Source organism: Choloepus didactylus, chromosome 3 (assembly GCF_015220235.1).
Source record: "Choloepus didactylus isolate mChoDid1 chromosome 3, mChoDid1.pri, whole genome shotgun sequence".
NCBI classification, from domain to species: Eukaryota; Metazoa; Chordata; class Mammalia; order Pilosa; family Megalonychidae; genus Choloepus; species Choloepus didactylus.
Genome location: NC_051309.1, coordinates 7,190,446 through 7,212,042, shown reverse-complemented (window position 1 = coordinate 7,212,042; position 21,597 = coordinate 7,190,446). Strand labels below are relative to the sequence as shown.

The 21,597-nt window shown below is 48.2% G+C and overlaps 1 protein-coding gene across 8 annotated transcripts in view; it reads right to left on the bottom strand.

The window, feature by feature from the left end:
- Nucleotides 1-21,597, bottom strand: part of LOC119529209 (dihydropyrimidinase-related protein 1) — a 256,553-nt gene that overhangs the window by 220,821 nt on the left and 14,135 nt on the right. For 4 of the 8 annotated variants that reach the window (XM_037829366.1, XM_037829368.1, XM_037829367.1 and 1 more), the window contains 2 exons: nt 19,559-20,167; nt 988-1,120 (listed from right to left, as the gene is read on the bottom strand). In XM_037829366.1, the coding sequence (XP_037685294.1) occupies nt 988-1,120; nt 19,559-20,167 (742 nt within the window). Of the gene's footprint in view, nt 1-987; nt 1,121-6,366; nt 6,400-19,558; nt 20,168-21,597 lie in introns of those variants that run through there. The other 4 variants (XM_037829365.1, XM_037829369.1, XM_037829370.1 and 1 more) reach the window with 3 other exon arrangements.

Sequence of the window (21,597 nt, the reverse complement as noted above, 5' to 3'; positions counted from 1 at the left end):
CAGATGGGGAAACTAAGGCTTGGAAGTGTGCAGTGACCATCAACTGATAGGTAGTGGAATCCCATTCCAAAGCCACATCTGTCTGACCACAGATCTCAGCCACTCGCCAGATCCACTCTCTAAGCTTCAGTGCCCTCACCTGCCCAGCGTGCAGATGAAGAAACGAATGCTTACGCTTCACAGCCAGAAAGACTTGCGGTTAGAGGTTAGCAAATCCATCCTCCCTCTCCAAGGACAAATTTGACCTTGGTTAGGGTTGAAGCCCTGCTCCCCTGGAAATGGGACAAAGGAGGAGCACCAGCTGTGATACTCAGCAACACTGCTTCAGGTATAAATGACACTGGCTTCTCATTCAGAGCTGCCTGTGGGCTCGGAGGACTGTAAATAGCCATGAAGCCCAGTGGGTGACCATGGTTTTGCAGCTTCCCTGCATGCAGTGGGTCTTATAACTGGGCCTCTCCCTAGGGGATGCTGGAAGCCGGGCCTGAGACTCTCGTAAGTGACACTGGTTTCCATTAGGGACTAGTTAGGGACCAGGGGTTCTAAGCCCCTGTACCTGGCAGGTGTGTCTCATCCCCTTGCACCTGAGCTGTCACCTGGGCAGGGCGTGGGGAGATAGACTAGCTCCTGGTCACTGCATGATCATCTGCGAAGATGCTCCCACTGAGCCTGCTGTGCCCTGCTGGCACCCTTCCCAGTGCCAAGGGGTCCTGAAGTGGTTGCATGAGTCTAAATACCCAGGTGAACCTAAGTCAGAGGCCCCCTTGGGGGGTTGCAGACTCTAACCCCAGCTCTGTCCTTTGCTAGCTGTGTGACATTGAGCACCTCTCTGGGCCTCGGTTGCCCACCTGCTGCATGGGGGAGACCACCCCCAGGCATCCTCAGGACATCATGAGAACTAAGCGAGCTCACCCAGCCACAGCCCCTGACCCCCGGTGGGCTCCATCCAAGCGTCCCCACCCTTCCAGCACGGAGAAGCCCACACACCTGCTGAGATGCTCTCTCCCGGGGCCTCACTGGGTGGGATGGAGGCTTGCTGCTGGCCGTGGCTTCCACAGGGAGCTGGTGCCTCCTCTCTTGGAAGGGGCAGGAAGTCATCCTGAGCACAGTCCAGAGCACCCTTGAGGAAGAAAAAAGAAATCACGGGAGCGGTGAGCAGCAGTGGCTAAAGCGTGCTCCTCAGTGTCCTTCCCACGGGCCCCTCCCAGTGAGCCAGGGAGCCAGGGCCGGGGCTGGCGCTCTCCCATCCACGGCAAGGCTCCTGTCCAGCGCCCTTGGGCCACCAGGCCAAACTGCTCCTATTAGCACACAGATCCCGATCATTAGGAAACAAGAAGCAGCATTCAGTCCCCAGAGGAGTCTGTCTGTCCGGCAAAGATGGAGCTGGACGCCCTGCAGTTAACATGGGAGCTCCCCACCCCTCTCCATCCCCTGCATCCTGCCAGGGGAGTGGGGACCCCACCAGCCTGGACAGTCCTTTCCCTCAACTGTCGACAAGTTCCAAACGCTACCACCAGGGGGTGCTGAGCAGCGCCCCTCCCTCCGCCTCCCCCTTAAAGGCAGAGTCCCAGTGAGAAGCTTCCAGAAGCTAAACGACTTCCTACAGATCTTCATTTAGAGAACCTGGGGTAAGGGTGTGGCAGGGCAGGGAAAAGCATCAGCTATAACCCACCGTCCACAGAGGGCTTTGGGTCACCTCCTTGGGGGGGCCTCACCCCTGGGCCCCAGCTCGGGAACAGGTCTCCTCTGGGTTCCCACGGCCCCGGGCTGCCTGTGTAACCGTGTTCCAGCCGGTATCGCTTGCTCACTCACCCCGCTCCCCCACTGCCCTGGGGGGCTCCTTTAGGGAGGGGGCTTAGCTTCATTTTTGCCTGTGCCCTCCCCTTACCCTGGCATGCAGTAAACATTTGATGGTGGGGTGGGTAGCTAGAATCTGCAGAAAGGCAGGCTTTTCAGACTTCCAGGAGCATTTAGTCGACAAACATTTGTTAAGCTCCTACAGTGCCAGGCACTGTTCTGGGCAAGGGGGAAACAGAGGCAAGTAAAAGCCTGTCCCTGCCGCACCTGCTCCCCAGCCCCCACCTTCTCTGAGCAGACCCCTGCACCGGGCTCCTGGCTGGTCCTCCTGTTCTCCCCCATCCTTCTCGTTGCTGCTCAGGAGACCTCCCTAAAATGCACCCTCCAACCTACTCAGCCTCCCTTGGCTCCCCTCTAGCCAGGAGATCCAATTCAGATGCCAAAATCAGGCCCCAGGGGCCGTCGGATGCTGCCCTCCGTCACCCTCACCCTGCGCAGGCCCCCTGGCCGGCCCCTGCCTGGCCACCCTCTCCCTGCCTCTCCCTGGAGCTCAGTCATCATCTGCCGCCTTCTCAGCAAAGCTTCCCCTGCACCTCGTTCCTGTCTCTCCCTCCCGAGCTCCACCCAGCATCAAGTGATGGAGAAATGGGAATGGGGTCAGGCTGCTCTCCCGTTTCTGCCCTTTGGCACCTACAGCTGCAGTGAAAGACAAACCCCCACCCGGCCTCGCCACGCCCCCCTGCCTCCGCCTCCCTGCCCCTCGGATGGGCCGTTCTCCCTCCTGCCTCAGGCCTTGGCACACTCAGAGCCTGTGCCAGGCCCCCTCTGCCTGCTCACCCACTCCCCTTCCGGGCTCGGCTGAAGGCCAGGTCCTTAACTCCCAAACCGAAACCCTGTTCCCCACCCTCGGCTCCTCCTGCCCTCCAGGTGTGTCACCTTCTGTTCATCTGTGTTATGTCCATTTCTCTACACAAACCAAGGGCTCTCAACCCTGGCCACACCTGAGAATCACCTAGGAGCTTATTAACAAGTCCCAGTGCAAGAGCTGCACCCCTAACCAATAGGAACCAGTGGGGCCTGGGCACTGGCATTTTGTTCTAAGGCCCCAGCTCTGCATTCAGACTGACCCAGCCCCTCTTTACCTGACTCTTTTTCCATTTGGTTCCCACCTGATAGGAGCCAAACATCTCTGTCAGCAGCTTAAAATCACCATTGTAACAAGATGAGGAGAAAATGAAAGAGAGAGAGAAGGAAAAAAAGAGAGAGAGAGAGAGAAGAGAAAGAAAGTGAAAGAAAGAGAAGGAGAGTATGGGAATAGGATGGAGAAAGGAAGAGCAAGGACAGAAATTCAAAGAAGTGAGATCAAGAAAGAGAAGTCAAAGGAAAGAGAAAGGAATAGATCAAAAGAAAAAGAAAGGCTGGGGATGGCAGTGGCCAAGGCCACTACCCACATCTTAAGAAGGCAGCAATGGCCACCCTTGTCACTATCTGGATTTTATTACAAAACCAAGGTAGATGTCAGTTCAATTCAACTCTGTGGCAGGCCCTATTCTGGGAGCCGGGGACACAGCAACGGATCACACACACGCAGGTCCCTGCCCTCAGGGAGCCAACATCAGTGGGGAGGTCCCCATCAGCAATGCTATACTGAAATTTTGCCTACAGTCTGGCTTAGTCCATCATTTCATAGGTGATGAAACTAATACTCAGAGAGGGAGAGCGACTTATCCAAGGTCACACAGCAAAGTGGTGGGAGAATGGACCAGAACATGGGTCTTTTAACCTTATCCAGAACTTTCTCTTCCCCTTCGCACACCACCCGGCTCAGCCTGTCAGTCTTTCTGGGTTTTCCACACTCAGGGAAACATCTGCCTGTAACTTGGTCTGGTTTTAGTTTCAATATGTAATTCTTTTGAAAGATAACAATAAGCAAGAAGAAGAGAATAATGAGAATACAATGATAGTGGACACAAACACATTAACATGTTAGACTAGATCCTTCCAGGTGTTTTTCCTATGCATATACATTTAAATTATGGCAAAATTTGGTTTATACAAAATTTCAGTTTTTGCTTTGTGTATTTTTTCATTTAACGTTGGAGATCAGTTCCCCTTCAGTTCTTTTGCAGTAGGATTTTAAAGTCTGGCTAACATCCTCCAATACAAGGTGGGCCTTAAAATACCAAACCAATAGGTTGTTCCTAATTTTTACAAACTACAGACAATGCTGATACAGACGTGACCGTACATAACTATTGTGCACTCTTACGATTACATCCTTTGGATATGCCCTTGGAAGTCAAATGGCCGAGTCACAAGCACAGATGTTTCTAAGGCATTTGACACTGATAACCGGTCTGCCCTCCCGAAAGGACGTGCCCGCATATATTTCCAACAACCCTTCTCGAGCCCTTCCCCTTTCCCACAACTTCCTCAACAGCAGGTACTTTTAATGTTTGACAAATACATACAGAAGAACATAGAATCTTGAGGTTGTGCTTATTTATTTTATAACTAAGGGCACTGGCCTTTTGTATTTCTATGTATATTATGCATATGCTCGTAGCTTTTGCCTATTTTGAAATTTATAAAGTATTGACATTGTTTTTAGAGCTTTCACTCACTGCCAGGGTGAGTAACAAACGTGCAGTAGCAGATCTGCACCAACAGAGGAGGCGAGCAAGAGGCTGCCTGTGCGTGCCTCTGCCACCAGGGGTCGCTCTACCCACGCTGCCTGGGCAGAGAGGTTGGCAGGAACAGCCGGGCATTTCCAACCCTCAGGTCACCTGCAGCGTGGCTCTCAGCTCTGGGACCACGGCCGGACACCGACAGTCGTCTGCCTGAGCCTCCAGGCCGGGCCACAGCCCCCTGAGCCGTCCTCTGCTGGAGCAGTTTGGTGTCCTTTATCGTCACTGTCTGCACCTGTGTGCAGGTGGCAGGTGCACAGGTGGCACTCACTGAAAGCCTCTGGGCAGGTCTGCAGATTGGCCATGCTTATCTTGCAAACCACAGTCATTTTTCACTTCCTTTCATCCAGGACCCTTGTTTCTCTGGTGTTAACAGAAACCCCAAACTCTTTACCTGGTCACGGTTTACCCTTGCAGCAGCCATTCATTCCTCCAGGGACCTGGCTTCCAAACATCTTGCCCTTGCCTGGCACATGACTTCTCGGAACCACGGGGCTGGGGACAGGACGCATTTCCCTGACCTGGCTACCTGCTACCTCCCAGTGCAGGAAAAGCTTTGTGAATATGAAGCAAATAAAAGATCTTCTCATTCCCAGCCCCCTCATACCTCACACCTTGACTCCCAGATCCTGTTGTTTTAACCAAGGGGCCCTTCAGGGTGGTGGTTAAACGTGTGCCCTTCGGATCCTGCTCCTTTCACTTCACTAGACAAGTTACTTTACCTTCTTGCTTCAGTTTCCTCATCTGCAGAATGAGAATCTATATTCTACTCCCTCAGAAGCTTGTTGTGGGGATGTAATAAGCTCCTATTTAAGATGTACAATGAGCATTCAATACATGTTAGCTTTTGTGATGATTTTATCTCCGTTGCACACATACCTGGGGTGGGGCCCTCTCCCTCGTTTCCCAGTGTGCCCGATTTCTATACCCCACTGTACAGCATTGCCACTTGGAGGTGGTCCCTTTGGCCAGAAGTTTCCACTTCCCATGGGCGATGGAGCAGATAACTTCTTACAGTCATTCATTCATTTATTCACTTGCTCTCCAAGCCTTTCACAGCCCGCAGCCAGGGGCTGTGGCTTAGAGCTGAATCAGACCCAGTTGGGGACAACGAGGCACACGCAGCTGGAGCAGAGAGAACAGCATGGGGTGCAGGGAGAGGGTGCTGAGCCAGGGCAGCAGAGGCCTCGAGCGCTGTGGTCTGGAGCTTGGACGTGATCCTGAAGGTGATGGGGGGCTCCTGGGGTCTTTTGAAAGGGGATAGCTTGGAGGCTAGCACAGTTACCCAGGGTCACAGCTCCTCTGAAAATGCACTGATGGTTCTGGGTTCTCCTTCTGGAATATCACACACCTGCCATGTTCAAAACCCTGCGTAGGACTGCACAGATGCCCGGCGTCCTGGGTGCCACCCTCACAGGCCCCCAAACTTCCCTCATTTCCAGATCAAGACCCTGAAGGGGAGCACCTGGTTTTGCAAGTTTTCATTTTCAACAGCTTCTAGCATTTTAATGTTTAAAATCTCAGGCTGCACCCACCCTTGGGGATGGCCATTGGCCAGCACCTCACTTCTTTCCAGGGGCCCTCTTGGGAGTCCCTCTTCTGCTCAAGTTGTCCGTTTTCAACTCTGACAAGCTCCTGTCTGGGCCACCAGCTGCCCCGGGAGAGGAGGGCAGCACCTGGCAGACTCTGTGATACACCGTGACCCTGGTCCACCTCCCATCCCAAACTCCAGAGTCCTCCTTCCCCTGCCCTGTCCTCTGTCCCCACCCCTTCCACCATGCACTTCTGTCCACAGGGTCTCATCTCACTCCCCAGCCCTGTACTGAGCTCAGGCCTAAGCCAGGTGTCGATGCCAATAAAGATAAATTATTGAGTCACTGACCGGTATCTACAGAGGAGCGGAGCATGGCATCTACAGCACAGGTAGAGCCAGGCCGTCAGGGATCAGTTCCTGGCTTGACAGCTGCCTGCCCCTGGGCAGGTCACTAACAGCCCTGGCCTCCACTTCCTCATCTGTGAAATGGGGATAAAAACAATACCTCATGGGATTAGAGTTGGCAATGGACATAAAGCTCTCAAAATAGTGCCTGGCCCAAAGATGTCCTCAGTAAATGCCACTATGATTTATTAGTTATTATTCATCTCCCCAGCAGGGTCAGGGAAGGAGCACAAGTTCCTGGCCGTCAAGGAGCCCACAGGGCATGAGGAGCTGGTTTCGATGGAGTGTCGTCCTCTTGCTTGGTCCTCATAACGGTTCTTTCAGAGCAGTTCTTGTGTCCCTGTTTTATCCGTAGGGAAACCGAGGCACAAAGAAATGAAATGACTTGCAGATCCCACAGGGTCAGGGCAGGAATGTGGGGCCCAATCAGCTGGATTTCAGAGCCCAAGCTCTGCCAGGACACCCTCTGCCACGTGCCCACTGCCCATGTGGGCTCTCCACCCTCCAGCACATGTCCTCTGCCATGGGGTTTCTCACCAGGCACCTTCTGTCCACCTGGAGCCCACCCAGGTGAGGGCTCATAGGGCCCTGCCCCTCTCCACCTCAGGGGCCAGCTAAGGCCCAGCTTTGACAAGCAGCTGGTTGCCATGGAGCCAAGGCCCCTCTAAGGGGAATTCATGAGCAAGGGGGTTGAGACTCCCGTCTCCTCCGGAAGACGAGCAGATGCAAGCAGTACACACAAACCAGGGTAAAATGAGTATCCACAGATGGCCAGCGCAAGCCCCTTGCTAACTAACCCCCCACCTGGCTCTTCCTGGCCCACCTCTCAGACAGCTAGAAGCCTGGATCACTGCTGCCAGGGATAGTTTATGCTGAAATGTGACCGACATTTGTTGAGCCTTTTCCCCGTCTTTAAATGGCCTTCGCATCCATGCTCTTTCCGGCTCTTCACTCGACGCCGCAAGGTAGCTGGCAGGTGACGCTCTCCCGGCATCCAGAGGAATCTGCGGGGTGAATGCACGTCCCGAGCTCACAGCGTTCGTTTAGGAGCCTGGAGCCCACGTCCTCTGATTCTCAGCCTCGTGGGCTTGAAATGGGTCTGACCCCCACATGGGCATTTCCCGGCTCCGTTAGTCGAAAATCAGCCATCTCTTTCATCCTCCTTCCCTTCATCTAATAAACACGCACTGGGCACCTCCCACTGCCACTCCACTCGCTGGGGCACCCTGCAAACACTGCTGAGAAGGCAGAGAGGACTCAGACCTGGCACCTGCCCTCGGGGAGCTCCATCGAGGTCTGACCACACAGCGTGATAAGGGTCATGACGGAGCAAGCCCAGGAGTGCGGCGGGGCATGGAAGAGGCCCCTGGGGTCAGGGAGTGCCACCTGGAGGACAAGTGCCATCTCCTCTCACTGGGAGGGCTGCTTCCAGATGCATGAGCAACCCAAACTGTTTTTGGAAAGTTCCCAAACTAGGAGGCTGGACAGACATGAAGGAAAAGACAGAGGGTGGAGTAAATCCAGGATCTCGCTCCTTTTAGCTGTGTGACCTTGGGCAGGACACTGAGTCTCTGTGCCCTCATCTAGGAAGCACACAGGATAACACCTACCTGGCAGCAGGTAGGATTAAGTGAGCAATGCATGTGCAGCTCCTGGCACAGAGAGGAAGGTCAACTCCCTTCCTTTCACCCCACTTCCCACTTCCTGGTGTACTGCTAGCTGGGGATGGGGGGGCTCGCCCACCTCACCTGCCCCTGCAGGCCCATCTTGGCAACCTGAGAGAGCTCCTTAGCCCTCTGCAAAGAGAGCCACAGCTCATGACAGCCCTTCCCAGAAGGCCATGGTAATTCACTGAGAAAGCCCCTCAGCCCACAGTCCATCCACAGCCCACTGTGATGCTGGAGAGCCAGCGGCCACAGAACCCATCCACCCAGGGCCTCATCAGCCTGTGCTTCCACCACAAGTTCCACCAGATCAATGGAGACACATCCCACCCACACTTAACCTACTCCATCCAAGGAAAAGCCCACAGGAAAAACAAACAGAAAGCCAAGAGAGACAAAATTACAATGTGAACAGAGTGGGTGATTCTACCCAACATCCCACGAGATGAACACAAGCCCAGGAAGAGGTGCTGATGAGGATGGTGATGGTGATGATGGTGATGATGATGGTGATGATGGTGGTGGTGATGACGGTGATGATGATGGTGATGATGGTGGTGGTGATGGTGGTGGTGGTGATGGTGATGATGGTGATGATGGTGGTGATGTGATGGTAAGGATGGTGATTATGGTGACAATGGTGATGATTATGGTGGTGGTGATGATAACAATGGTGATGATGGTGGTGATGATGCTGGTGATGATGGTGGTGGTGATGATGGTGATGATGATGGTGATGATGGTGATGGTGATAATGGTGATGATGGTGGTGATGTGATGGTGAGGATGGTGATGATGGTGACAATGGTGATGATTATGGTGGTGGTGATGATAACAATGGTGATGATGGTGGTGGTGATGATGGTGATGATGGTGATGATGATGATGATGGTGATGATGGTGATGATGATGATGATGATGATGGTGATGGTGGTGATGGTGGTTATGGTGATGATGGTGATGATGATGGTGGTGATAGAACCTAAATGTTATTGAGCATGTACTTTGTACCAGGCACTGTGCTAAGAGCAGCTTTACAAGGACTTTCTCATTTAATCCTCACAACCACTGTAGGAAGTAGGTCCCAGCATTGTTCCAATTTCCTACTTGGGAACACCAAAGTACAGAGAGATTAAATAACCTGCCAAAAGGTATTGTGCAGGTAGGAGGCAGAGCTGTTGCTTTGTCTACTTGGGTTCCCCCTGCCTCTGGCAGTGCAAGCATCTCCCTGCAATGCTCATGGCTCCAATGTTTCACGATCAGCACTTTCTATTCCATAGGCCCTTATACAGGAGTCCCTTATTTCCTCTGCTACTCAGGACCTCTTCCAATGCTGGAGGGAGAACTGGTGAGGAAAACACACTTTAAGGGCAATTTAGGGACTCTGCAGAAGAAATATGATTGCACAGCCACCGCCAATGCAGCCTTGCAAGAATGAGCTTCACGTGAGGTGCAATTCCCCTGACAGTAGAAAGGAGAGGTCGGGAGTGCTGGGACTTTTAAAAGATAAAGCAGGAGGCGGGGCAAGATGGCAGACTGGTGAGCTGTAAGTTTTAGTTACTCCTCCAGGAAAGTAGGTAAAAAGCCAGGAACTGCGTGGACTGGACACCACAGAGCAATCTGTCTTTGGGCATACTTCATACAACACTCATGAAAACGTGGAACTGCTGAGATCAGCGAAATCTGTAAGTTTTTGCGGCCAGGGGACCCGCGCCCCTCCCTGCCAGGCTCAGTCCCGGGGGAGGAGGGGCTGTCAGCTCCGGGAAGAAGGGAGAACTGCAGTGGCTGCTCTTATCGAAAACTCATTCTACTGATTCAAACTCCAACCATAGATAGACTGAGACCAGACACCAGAGAATCTGAGAGCAGCCAGCCCAGCAGAGAGGAGACAGGCATAGAAAAAAAACAACACGAAAAACTCCAAAATAAAAGCAGAGGATTTTTGGAGTTCTGGTGAACACAGAAAGGGGAAGGGCGGAGCTCAGGCCTTGAGGCGCATATGCAAATCCCGAAGCAAAGCTGATCTCTCTGCCCTGTGCACCTTTCCTTAATGGCCCTGGTTGCTTTGTCTATTAGCATTTCAATAACCCATTAGATCTCTGAGCAGGGCCGTTTTTTTTTTTTTTTTTTTTTTTTAAATCCTTTTTGCTTTTTCTAAAACAATTACTCTAAGAAGCTCAATACAGAAAGCTTCAAAGAATTGCAATTTGGGCACGTCAAGTCAAGAGCAGAACTAAGAGAGCTCTGAGACAAAAGGCAATAATCCAGTGGCTGAGAAAATTCACTAAACAACACAACTTCCCAAGAAAAGGGGGGTGTCCGCTCACAGCTACCATCCTGGTGGACAGGAAACACTCCTGCCCATCGCCAGCCCCATAGCCCAGAGCTGCCCCAGACAACCCAGTGTGACGGAAGTGCTTCAAATAACAGGCACACACCACAAAACTGGGCGTGGACATTAGCCTTCCCTGCAACCTCAGCTGAATGTCCCAGAGCTGGGAAGGTGGAGCAGTGTGAATTAACAAAGCCCCATTCAGCCATCATTTGAGCAGACTGGGAGCCTCCCTACACAGCCCAGCAGCCCAGAACTGCCCTGGGGGGACGGCACTCACCTGTGACATAGCACAGTCATCCCTCAACAGAGGACCCGGGGTGCACAGCCTGGAAGAGGGGCCCACTTGCAAGTCTCAGGAGCCATACGCCAATACCAAAGACTTGTGGGTCAGTGGCAGAGACAAACTGTGGCAGGACTGAACTGAAGGATTAGACTATTGCAGCAGCTTTAAAACTCTAGGATCATCAGGGAGATTTGATTGTTAGGGCCACCCCCCCTCCCCGACTGCCCAGAAACACGCCCCACATACAGGGCAGGCAACACCAACTACACACGCAAGCTTGGTACACCAATTGGGCCCCACAAGACTCACTCCCCCACTCACCAAAAAGGATAAGCAGGGGAGATCTGGCTTGTGGAGAACAGGTGGCTCGTGGACACCACCTGCTGGTTAGTTAGAGAAAGTGTACTCCACGAAGCTGTAGATCTGATAAATTAGAGATAAGGACTTCAATAGGTCTACAAACCCTAAAAGAACCCTATCAAGTTCAGCAAATGCCACGAGGCCAAAAACAACAGAAAATTATAAAGCATATGAAAAAACCAGACGATATGGATAACCCAAGCCCAAGCACCCAAATCAAAAGACCAGAAGAGACACAGCACCTAGAGCAGCTACTCAAAGAACTAAAGATGAACAATGAGACCACAGTACGGGATATGAAGGAAATCAAGAAGACCCTAGAAGAGCATAAAGAAGACATTGCAAGACTAAATAAAAAAATGGATGATCTTATGGAAATTAAAGAAACTGTTGACCAAATTAAAAAGATTCTGGACACTCATAGTACAAGACTAGAGGAAGTTGAACAACGAATCAGTGACCTGGAAGATGACAGAATGGAAAATGAAAGCATAAAAGAAAGAATGGGGAAAAAAATTGAAAAACTCGAAATGGACCTCAGGGATATGATAGATAATATGAAACGTCCAAATATAAGACTCATTGGTGTCCCAGAAGGGGAAGAAAAGGGTAAAGGTCTAGGAAGAGTATTCAAAGAAATTGTTGAGGAAAACTTCCCAAATCTTCTAAACAACATAAATACACAAATCATAAATGCTCAGCGAACTCCAAATAGAATAAATCCAAAAAAACCCACTCCGAGACATATACTGATCACACTGTCAAACATAGAAGAGAAGGAGCAAGTTCTGAAAGCAGCAAGAGAAAAGCAATCCACCACATACAAAGGAAACAGCATAAGACTAAGTAGTGACTACTCAACAGCCACCATGGAGGCAAGAAGGCAGTGGCACGATATATTTAAAATTCTGAGTGAGAGGAATTTCCAGCCAAGAATACTTTATCCAGCAAAGCTCTCCTTCAAATTTGAGGGAGAGCTTAAATATTTCACAGACAAAGAAATGCTGAGAGAATTTGCTAACAAGAGACCTGCCCTACTGGAGATACTAAAGGGATCCCTACAGACAGAGAAACAAAGACAGGACAGAGAGACTTGGAGAAAGGTTCAGTACTAAAGAGATTCAGTATGGGTACAATAAAGGATATTAATAGAGAGAGGGAAAAATATGGCAAACATAAACCAAAGGATAAGATGGCCGATTCAAGAAATGCCTTCACGGTTTTAACGTTGAATGTAAATGGATTAAACTCCCCAATTAAAAGATATAGATTCGCAGAATGGATCAAAAAAAATGAACCATCAATATGTTGCATACAAGAGACTCATCTTAGACACAGGGACACAAAGAAACTGAAAGTGAAAGGATGGAAAAAAATATTTCATGCAAGCTACAGCCAAAAGAAAGCAGGTGTAGCAATATTAATCTCAGATAAAATAGACTTCAAATGCAGGGATGTTTTGAGAGACAAAGAAGGCCACTACATACTAATAAAAGGGGCAATTCAGCAAGAAGAAATAACAATTGTAAATGTCTATGCACCCAACCAAGATGCCACAAAATACATGAGAGAAACACTGGCAAAACTAAAGGAAGCAATTGATGTTTCCACAATAATTGTGGGAGACTTCAACACATCACTCTCTCCTATAGATAGAGCAACCAGACAGAAGACCAATAAGGAAATTGAAAACCTAAACAATCTGATAAATGAATTAGATTTAACAGACATCCAGATCACCAGGATACACATACTTTTCTAGTGCTCATGGAACTTTCTCCAGAATAGATCATATGCTGGGACATAAAACAAGCCTCAATAAATTTAAAAAGATTGAAATTATTCAAAGCACATTCTCTGACCACAATGGAATACAATTAGAAGTCAATAACCATCAGAGACTTAGAAAATTCACAAATACCTGGAGGTTAAACAACACACTCCTAAACAATCAGTGGGTTAAAGAAGAAATAGCAAGAGAAATTGCTAAATATATAGAGACGAATGAAAATGAGAACACAACATACCAAAACCTATGGGATGCAGCAAAACCAGTGCTAAGGGGGAAATTTATAGCACTAAATGCATATATTAAAAAGGAAGAAAGAGCCAAAATCAAAGAACTAATGGATCAACTGAAGAAGCTAGAAAATGAACAGCAAACCAATCCTAAACCAAGTACAAGAAAAGAAATAACAAGGATTAAAGCAGAAATAAATGACATAGAGAACAAAAAAACAATAGAGAGGATAAATATCACCAAAAGTTGGTTCTTTGAGAAGATCAACAAGATTGACAAGCCCCTAGCTAGACTGACAAAATCAAAAAGAGAGAAGACCCATATAAACAAAATAATAAATGAAAAAGGTGACATAACTGCAGATCCTGAAGAAATTAAAAAAATTATAAGAGGATATTATGAAGAACTGTATGGCAACAAACTGGATAATGTAGAAGAAATGGACAATTTCCTGGAAACATATGAACAACCTAGACTGACCAGAGAAGAAATAGAAGACCTCAACCAACCCATCACAAGCAAAGAGATCCAATCAGTCATCAAAAATCTTCCCACAAATAAATGCCCAGGGCCAGATGGCTTCACAGGGGAATTCTACCAAACTTTCCAGAAAGAACTGACACCAGTCTTACTCAAACTCTTTCAAAACATTGAAAAAAATGGAACACTACCTAACTCATTTTATGAAGCTAACATCAATCTAATACCAAAACCAGGCAAAGATGCTACAAAAAAGGAAAACTACCGGCCAATCTCCCTAATGAATATAGATGCAAAAATCCTCAACAAAATACTTGCAAATCGAATCCAAAGACACATTAAAAAAATCATACACCATGACCAAGTGGGGTTCATTCCAGGCATGCAAGGATGGTTCAACATAAGAAAAACAATCAATGTATTACAACACATTAAAAACTCGAAAGGGAAAAATCAATTGATCATCTCAATAGATGCTGAAAAAGCATTTGACAAAATCCAACATCCCTTTTTGATAAAAACACTTCAAAAGGTAGGAATTGAAGGAAACTTCCTCAACATGATAAAGAGCATATATGAAAAACCCACAGCCAGCATAGTACTCAATGGTGAGAGACTGAAAGCCTTCCCTCTAAGATCAGGAACAAGACAAGGATGCCCGCTGTCACCACTGTTATTCAACATTGTGCTGGAAGTGCTAGCCAGGGCAATCCGGCAAGACAAAGAAATAAAAGGCATCCAAATTGGAAAAGAAGAAGTAAAACTGTCATTGTTTGCAGATGATATGATCTTATATCTAGAAAACCCTGAGAAATCAACGATACACCTACTAGAGCTAATAAACAAATTTAGCAAAGTAGCGGGATACAAGATTAATGCACATAAGTCAGTAATGTTTCTATATGCTAGAAATGAACAAACTGAAGAGACACTCAAGAAAAAGATACCATTTTCAATAGCAACTAAAAAAATCAAGTACCTAGGAATAAACTTAACCAAAGATGTAAAAGACCTATACAAAGAAAACTACATAACTCTACTAAAAGAAATAGAAGGGGACCTTAAAAGATGGAAAAATATTCCATGTTCATGGATAGGAAGGCTAAATGTCATTAAGATGTCAATTCTACCCAAACTCATCTACAGATTCAATGCAATCCCAATCAAAATTCCAACAACCTACTTTGCAGACTTGGAAAAGCTAGTTATCAAATTTATTTGGAAAGGGAAGATGCCTCGAATTGCTAAAGACACTCTAAAAAAGAAAAACGAAGTGGGAGGACTTACACTCCCTGACTTTGAAGCTTATTATAAAGCCACAGTTGCCAAAACAGCATGGTACTGGCACAAAGATAGACATATAGATCAATGGAATCGAATTGAGAATTCAGAGATAGACCCTCAGATCTATGGGCGACTGATCTTTGATAAGGCCCCCAAAGTCACCGAACTGAGCCATAATGGTCTTTTCAACAAACGGGGCTGGGAGAGTTGGATATCCATATCCAAAAGAATGAAAGAGGACCCCTACCTCACCCCCTACACAAAAATTAACTCAAAATGGACCAAAGATCTCAATATAAAAGAAAGTACCATAAAACTCCTAGAAGATAATGTAGGAAAACATCTTCAAGACCTTGTATTAGGAGGCCACTTCCTAGACTTTACACCCAAAGCACAAGCAACAAAAGAGAAAATAGATAAATGGGAACTCCTCAAGCTTAGAAGTTTCTGCACCTCAAAGGAATTTCTCAAAAAGGTAAAGAGGCAGCCAACTCAATGGGAAAAAATTTTTGGAAACCATGTATCTGACAAAAGACTGATATCTTGCATATACAAAGAAATCCTACAACTCAATGACAATAGTACAGACAGCCCAATTATAAAATGGGCAAAAGATATGAAAAGACAGTTCTCTGAAGAGGAAATACAAATGGACAAGAAACACATGAAAAAATGTTCAGCTTCACTAGCTATTAGAGAGATGCAAATTAAGACCACAATGAGATACCATCTAACACCGATTAGAATGGCTGCCATTAAACAAACAGGAAACTACAAATGCTGGAGGGGATGTGGAGAAATTGGAACTCTTATTCATTGTTGGTGGGACTGTATAATGGTTCAGCCACTCTGGAAGTCAGTCTGGCAGTTCCTTAGAAAACTAGATATAGAGCTACCATTCGATCCAGCGATTGCACTTCTCGGTATATACCCGGAAGATCGGAAAGCAGTGACACGAACAGATATCTGCACGTCAATGTTCATAGCAGCATTATTCACAATTGCCAAGAGATGGAAACAACCCAAATGTCCTTCAACAGATGAGTGGATAAATAAAATGTGGTATATACACACGATGGAATACTACGCGGCAGTAAGAAGGAACGATCTGGTGAAACATATGACAACATGGATGAACCTTGAAGACATAATGCTGAGCAAAATAAGCCAGGCACAAAAAGAGAAATATTATATGCTACCACTAATGTGAACTTTGAAAAATGTAAAACAAATGGTTTATAATGTAGAATGTAGGGGAACTAGCAGTAGAGAGCAATTAAGGAAGGGGGAACAATAATCTAAGAAGAACAGATAAGCTATTTAACGTTCTGGGGATGCCCAGAAATGACTATGGTCTGTTAATTTCTGATGGATGTAGTAGGAACAAGTTCACTGAAATGTTGCTATATTATGTAACTTTCTTGGGGTAAAGTAGGAACATGTTGGAAGTTAAGCAGTTATCTTAGGTTAGTTGTCTTTTTCTTACTCCCTTGTTATGGTCTCTTTGAAATGTTCTCTTATTGTATGTTTGTTTTCTTTTTAACTTTTTTTTTCATACAGTTGATTTAAAAAAGAAGGGAAAGTTAAAAAAAAAAAAAAAAGAAAAACAAGGAAAAAAGATGTAGTGCCCCCTTGAGGAGCCTGTGGAGAATGCAGGGGTATTCGCCTACCCCACCTCCATGGTTGCTAACATGACCACAGACATAGGGGACTGGTGGTTTGATGGGTTGAGCCCTCTACCATAAGTTTTACCCTTGGGAAGATGGTTGCTGCAAAGGAGAGGCTAGGCCTCCCTGTATTTGTGCCTAAGAGTCTCCTCCTGAATGCCTCTTTGTTGCTCAGATGTGGCCCTCTCTCTCTGGCTAAGCCAACTTGAAAGGTGAAATCACTGCCCTCCCCCCTACGTGGGATCAGACACCCAGGGAAGTGAATCTCCCAGGCAACGTGGAATATGACTCCCGGGGAGGAATGTAGACCCGGCATCGTGGGATGGAGAACATCTTCTTGACCAAAAGGGGGATGTGAAAGGAAATGAAATAAGCTTCAGTGGCAGAGAGATTCCAAAACGAGCCGAGAGATCACTCTGGTGGGCACTCTTACGCACACTTTAGACAACCCTTTTTAGGTTCTAAAGAATTGGGGTAGCTGGTGGTGGATACCTGAAACTATTAAACTACAACCCAGAACCCATGAATCTCGAAGACAGTTGTATAAAAATGTAGCTTATGAGGGGTGACAGTGGGATTGGGAATGCCATAAGGACCAAACTCCACTTTGTCTAGTTTATGGATGGATGTGTAGAAAAGTAGGGGAAGGAAACAAACAGACAAAGGTACCCAGTGTTCTTTTTTACTTCAATTGCTCTTTTTCACTCTAATTATTATTCTTGTTATTTTTGTGTGTGTGCTAATGAAGGTGTCAGGGATTGATTTAGGTGATGAATGTACAACTATGTAATGGTACTGTAAACAATCGAAAGTACAATTTGTTTTGTATGACTGTGTGGTATGTGAATATATCTCAATAAAATGATGATTAAAAAAAAATCCTATTAAAAAAAAAAAAAAAAAGATAAAGCATGAAACATTGAGAAGGTCACTTATCGAGAAGGGGCTTATGAACTAAGAGTATTTGGTCTACTGAATCCAGCCACCAATGCTGTCTAAATAACAGGCCAGGGCGGCAGGTTGGAGCCTAGGCTCTAGTTTGGCCCGTCTGCTGCTGACCCCAGTACTCAGTAGCTGGGTGACTGTGGTCAAATCACTTAACCTCCCTGAGACTCAGCTTCTCCATCTGTTCTGGGGGATAGTAGCACCTGGCTCACCAGGCTGTCGGGAGGATTAAATGAGGAACACATACAAAATGTTAGCAGGTGCCTCTTAAATGTTTATGCACTTACTTTTTCTCTCAGATAATCACTTTGAAGCAATAGCAAACAGCAGCATATGGCATGGCTAGAGAGACTGGGAGATTAAGGACTTAAGCCAATAACTTAAATGAAAGTCTTACATTTAGGAAAGTTACAGAAAGGATGCTAAATTACAGTTTTCATTTATGCAAGATTTATTTTCCAAAATTACAATAAAGGGCCACTATTCAATGTACACCGCGTTTTCCTTTTATCTGATGAACATAGCTGAGGAAGAATGAACGGGAAATGCGGAAGAATGACAATAGGAGGGTAAAGTAGCAAGAAGGCAAAACACAATCTCAGATAAAGTCATTATATTTAAATAATCTACCGAAACACACTTCATGGTCCTGAGAAAATGCAGAGCACTGAAGTTTCAAGTTAATTTGTAATAGATTGTCTGGGTCCACAGATAAATCAGATTTTTTTTTTAATGAGCAATCCTCTTTGGGCTGGGGCTGCTCAGTGATTCTTCCTGAAATACAAATTGACCCAAGGGGGAAAAGCACAGATTTTGATCATTTTGCGGGAGTTGAGTCAACTCTTTCTTTTCAGGGAGGCCGCCTGGCTCAGGAGAAACAATGTACTTGGACTCACACCAGCTTTGGCTCAAATTCCAGCTCTGTCTCTTTCTAGCTGTGTGACAACAGGTAAATAACGTTACCTCTCTGAGCCTCTGTTTGTTTCCTTTTCTATGGAGGGGGGATACCGATAGTACTTGCCTCATGGTTTTCATGAGAATTAAATGAAATAATTCCTTATAAGAGTGGAGAGCTGAGACAGGAAATCAGGAAATTTAAGTTTTTATTCTTCCATTGGTCGAATGAAAAAATAAAGCTCCAGCCTGTCCTGACTTCCAGAGCTCAAGAAACTTGCAGCTAGCAAATATGGGAGCTAGAAAGGGACACAACCCTGTGTGCAAGCTTCCTACTACACAGTCCCAGAACCTCCTGTGTCCTGCTATTGGGAGCTGAAGCTACCAAGACCAGTCCAACCCAGATGCCACCCTCAAGGAGCTCACATCTAATGAAGGAGCAATGCAGCTGCACACACACAACTGCAGTGTGGGGAGCGCTGTCACCTTTGGAGCTGTGAGAGAGGTGGAAGAAGCAGTAATTGCTTTTGGTGGGGAAGGGATGGATCAGGGAAGAGTCCGTGGGCACCGGAGCTTACGTGACACTGCACGCTGAGCACCTCACCTAGCACAGGGCCTGGCACAGAATAGCAACTCATTAAATGTTGAGTAGTTGGAGGAACAGGAGGGAACAGGTGACAAGGCCTATAAGGGGACTGGTTGGCTGACAGGTGAATGAATGGATGGGTGGAAAGATGGAGGAGCAGACGGAAAAGTGCAGGGAAGCTGACAGAGGATGGATAGACAAGTGGACAGATGGGTAGACAAGTGGATGGACAAGTGGGTGGATGAATGGATGGGTGGACAAGCAGGGTGAACAGGAAGATGATACAGGATGGGTGGACAAGTGGATGGATGGATGGATGGATGGATGGACATATAGGTAGTTGGTAGTTGAGCTGGAGGATAGATGGGTAATGGACAGAGTGTGTGGATGAACGGGTGAAAATGTATGGGTGGGTGGGTAGGTTTGGCTGGGTAAAAGGGGGGATAGACAAATGGATGGATGGATGAATGGATAGATGGATGGATGGATGACGCTGGCTGGGTTGGGTGGATAGATGAGGAAGACTGGGGAAAGGATAGCACAACGACTTAACCAAGTGGCTGTAAGAAAAAAAGTGAGAATCACTCCTGCCACGGATTCCAGCCACTCACCCTTACCAGAGCACAGCCACCAGCCGGGTCCGTCCTGCACTCCCTCTCCCCGGGGGCCTTGGCTCCCAGCTCTTCTCGTAGGCTCCTGTTTTGCTCCGCGAGGTCCTCCACCTGGCCCGACAGGCTGATCTCCGACAGCTTCAGCTCATAGACGCAGCAGCGCAGCTCCTCCAGCTCCCCGCGCAGACGGCTCTCCGTGGCCCGCTGCTGGCTCAGCCTGCGCGCCGCCTCCTCCCGCCCGCGCCCGCTGCGCTCGGCCCTCGCCTGCAGGGCGCGCAGCTCCGCCGTGTCCTCGCGGGCGCCCCGGGGACCCGCCGGGACCTCTGCGGCCGGGCCTTGCGGCCGGGGGCTGCCCGGGACTGCGGCGTCGAGCTCGGCCAGGAGGAGGCTGGCGGCGCGGCACAGGCGCCGCACATCGCGCTCCAGCCGCTGCACCTGCGCCCGCAGCGCGCGCTCCTGCTCACGCGCCAAGCCCAGCTGGCGCCGCTGGGTCCGCCGGCAGCGCTCCAGGGCCGCCGCCTGTCGCCCCAGCGCCTCGTCCTTGCGCCGCAGCCGCTCCCGCAGCCGCCGCAGCCGCCACCGATGCCGCCGGGCCACGCTCTCCTCCTCCTGCACCTACAAGTTGGCGATGAGGGGGGTCAGGAAGCCGGAAGGAGGCACATGGCTCACGCCGGTCCTGTCTTTATTTCAAGTTTCCAAATTTTGTTCATCGTGAGGTTTTTTGCTTTAATTTTTTTGTATTAAAATATGATGTGTCTCGATTGCAGAGTTTGAGGCACCCCCTTAGATTTTTGCATGGGGGGTAATGCCTCACTCTCCTCACCCTAGCCCCCACCCAGATCCTTGGAAGAGAGACTCCAAGGAGGATGGGCAGAGCCCACGCACACCGGGAGGGCCACACTGCCCCAACCCCAAATACCTCCACACCAGTTCGTAAACAGCTGCTACCCGCAGCTCGCTGTCTCTGCTGCCACCCCTGGACCTCCCAGGCTTCCCCATCTCCTGGCACCTAAAAGGTTAATGCTCAGCCTGCCGAGGGTCAGTCCCCCGGCCTTGGCTTCTGGCTGGTGACTCAGGGCCAGGGCCACAACAGCGTTCATTATTGTGAACTACTACCTTCCCAACGGGACACTCAGAAGTGACTTATATAATAATCACACTGCTAAAATCCACTGGGGTCAGGATTTGAATCCCCCACGAATCTGATTCAAGTCCTCTTCTCTTTCCATCGGGCCCTGTGCCCATCCAGAGGACAAGTTCATGAGCCTTCCTTGCCACGACCACCACCCTAGACTGGGGTGTGCTAAAGGGAAGTGCCTCTGCCAAAGGGAAGTCATTGCCCAGCGTTCCAAGTTAATTTAATCAACGGGTGGAACTGTCTCCACATTACGTTTTCTTTCCACGGCTGCTGCCCCTCTGCCACGTGGCTTGCAGAAGACAAAACAAATAAGCAGAGAACCAGTGTGAGAAAGGGAGCTGGGAACAGCTCGGGCTGGCTCTGTTGGAGAGCTTGTCATGGGGGAGTGCGGGGCAAACACTGGTGTCAGCGGAAAATGGCGCTCAGTTTGCAGAACAGAGTGAATTTCTGGAATTACTGCGGCACCATTCTCAGCCTCCACCTTCTAGATTCCTAGATGGGTGTTCTCCCCTCCCCGCTGGTTTTCAGAGTGACCCCAGACTTGCTGGGAATATTTATAGCAACCAAGTAAAACTGCATTTGGTGAGTGTTGGGTACAAGGGGCAGAGGAAACTCATTTACACACTTCTACAAAATCTATTACAAAATGCAGGAGTTTTAGGGTTGGAGGTTTGGGAGTGGGTTGTAGCTGGGCCAAGAGGTAGCCAAGGTAGCCCCTGGACAAGCCCCCTTGCCACTCTGAACTTCTGCTTCTCATCTGCAAAATGGGGTTTAGTGAGAGTCCTTTCACGGGACCATACAGGTTACATGAGCACATCATAAATAAGGAGACGCGTGTGCAAAAGTGTTCAGCACCTTCCCGTGGAAAGTGCCGGCCCCAGAGCCTTTGACCTCCCTGAAGCAGCTC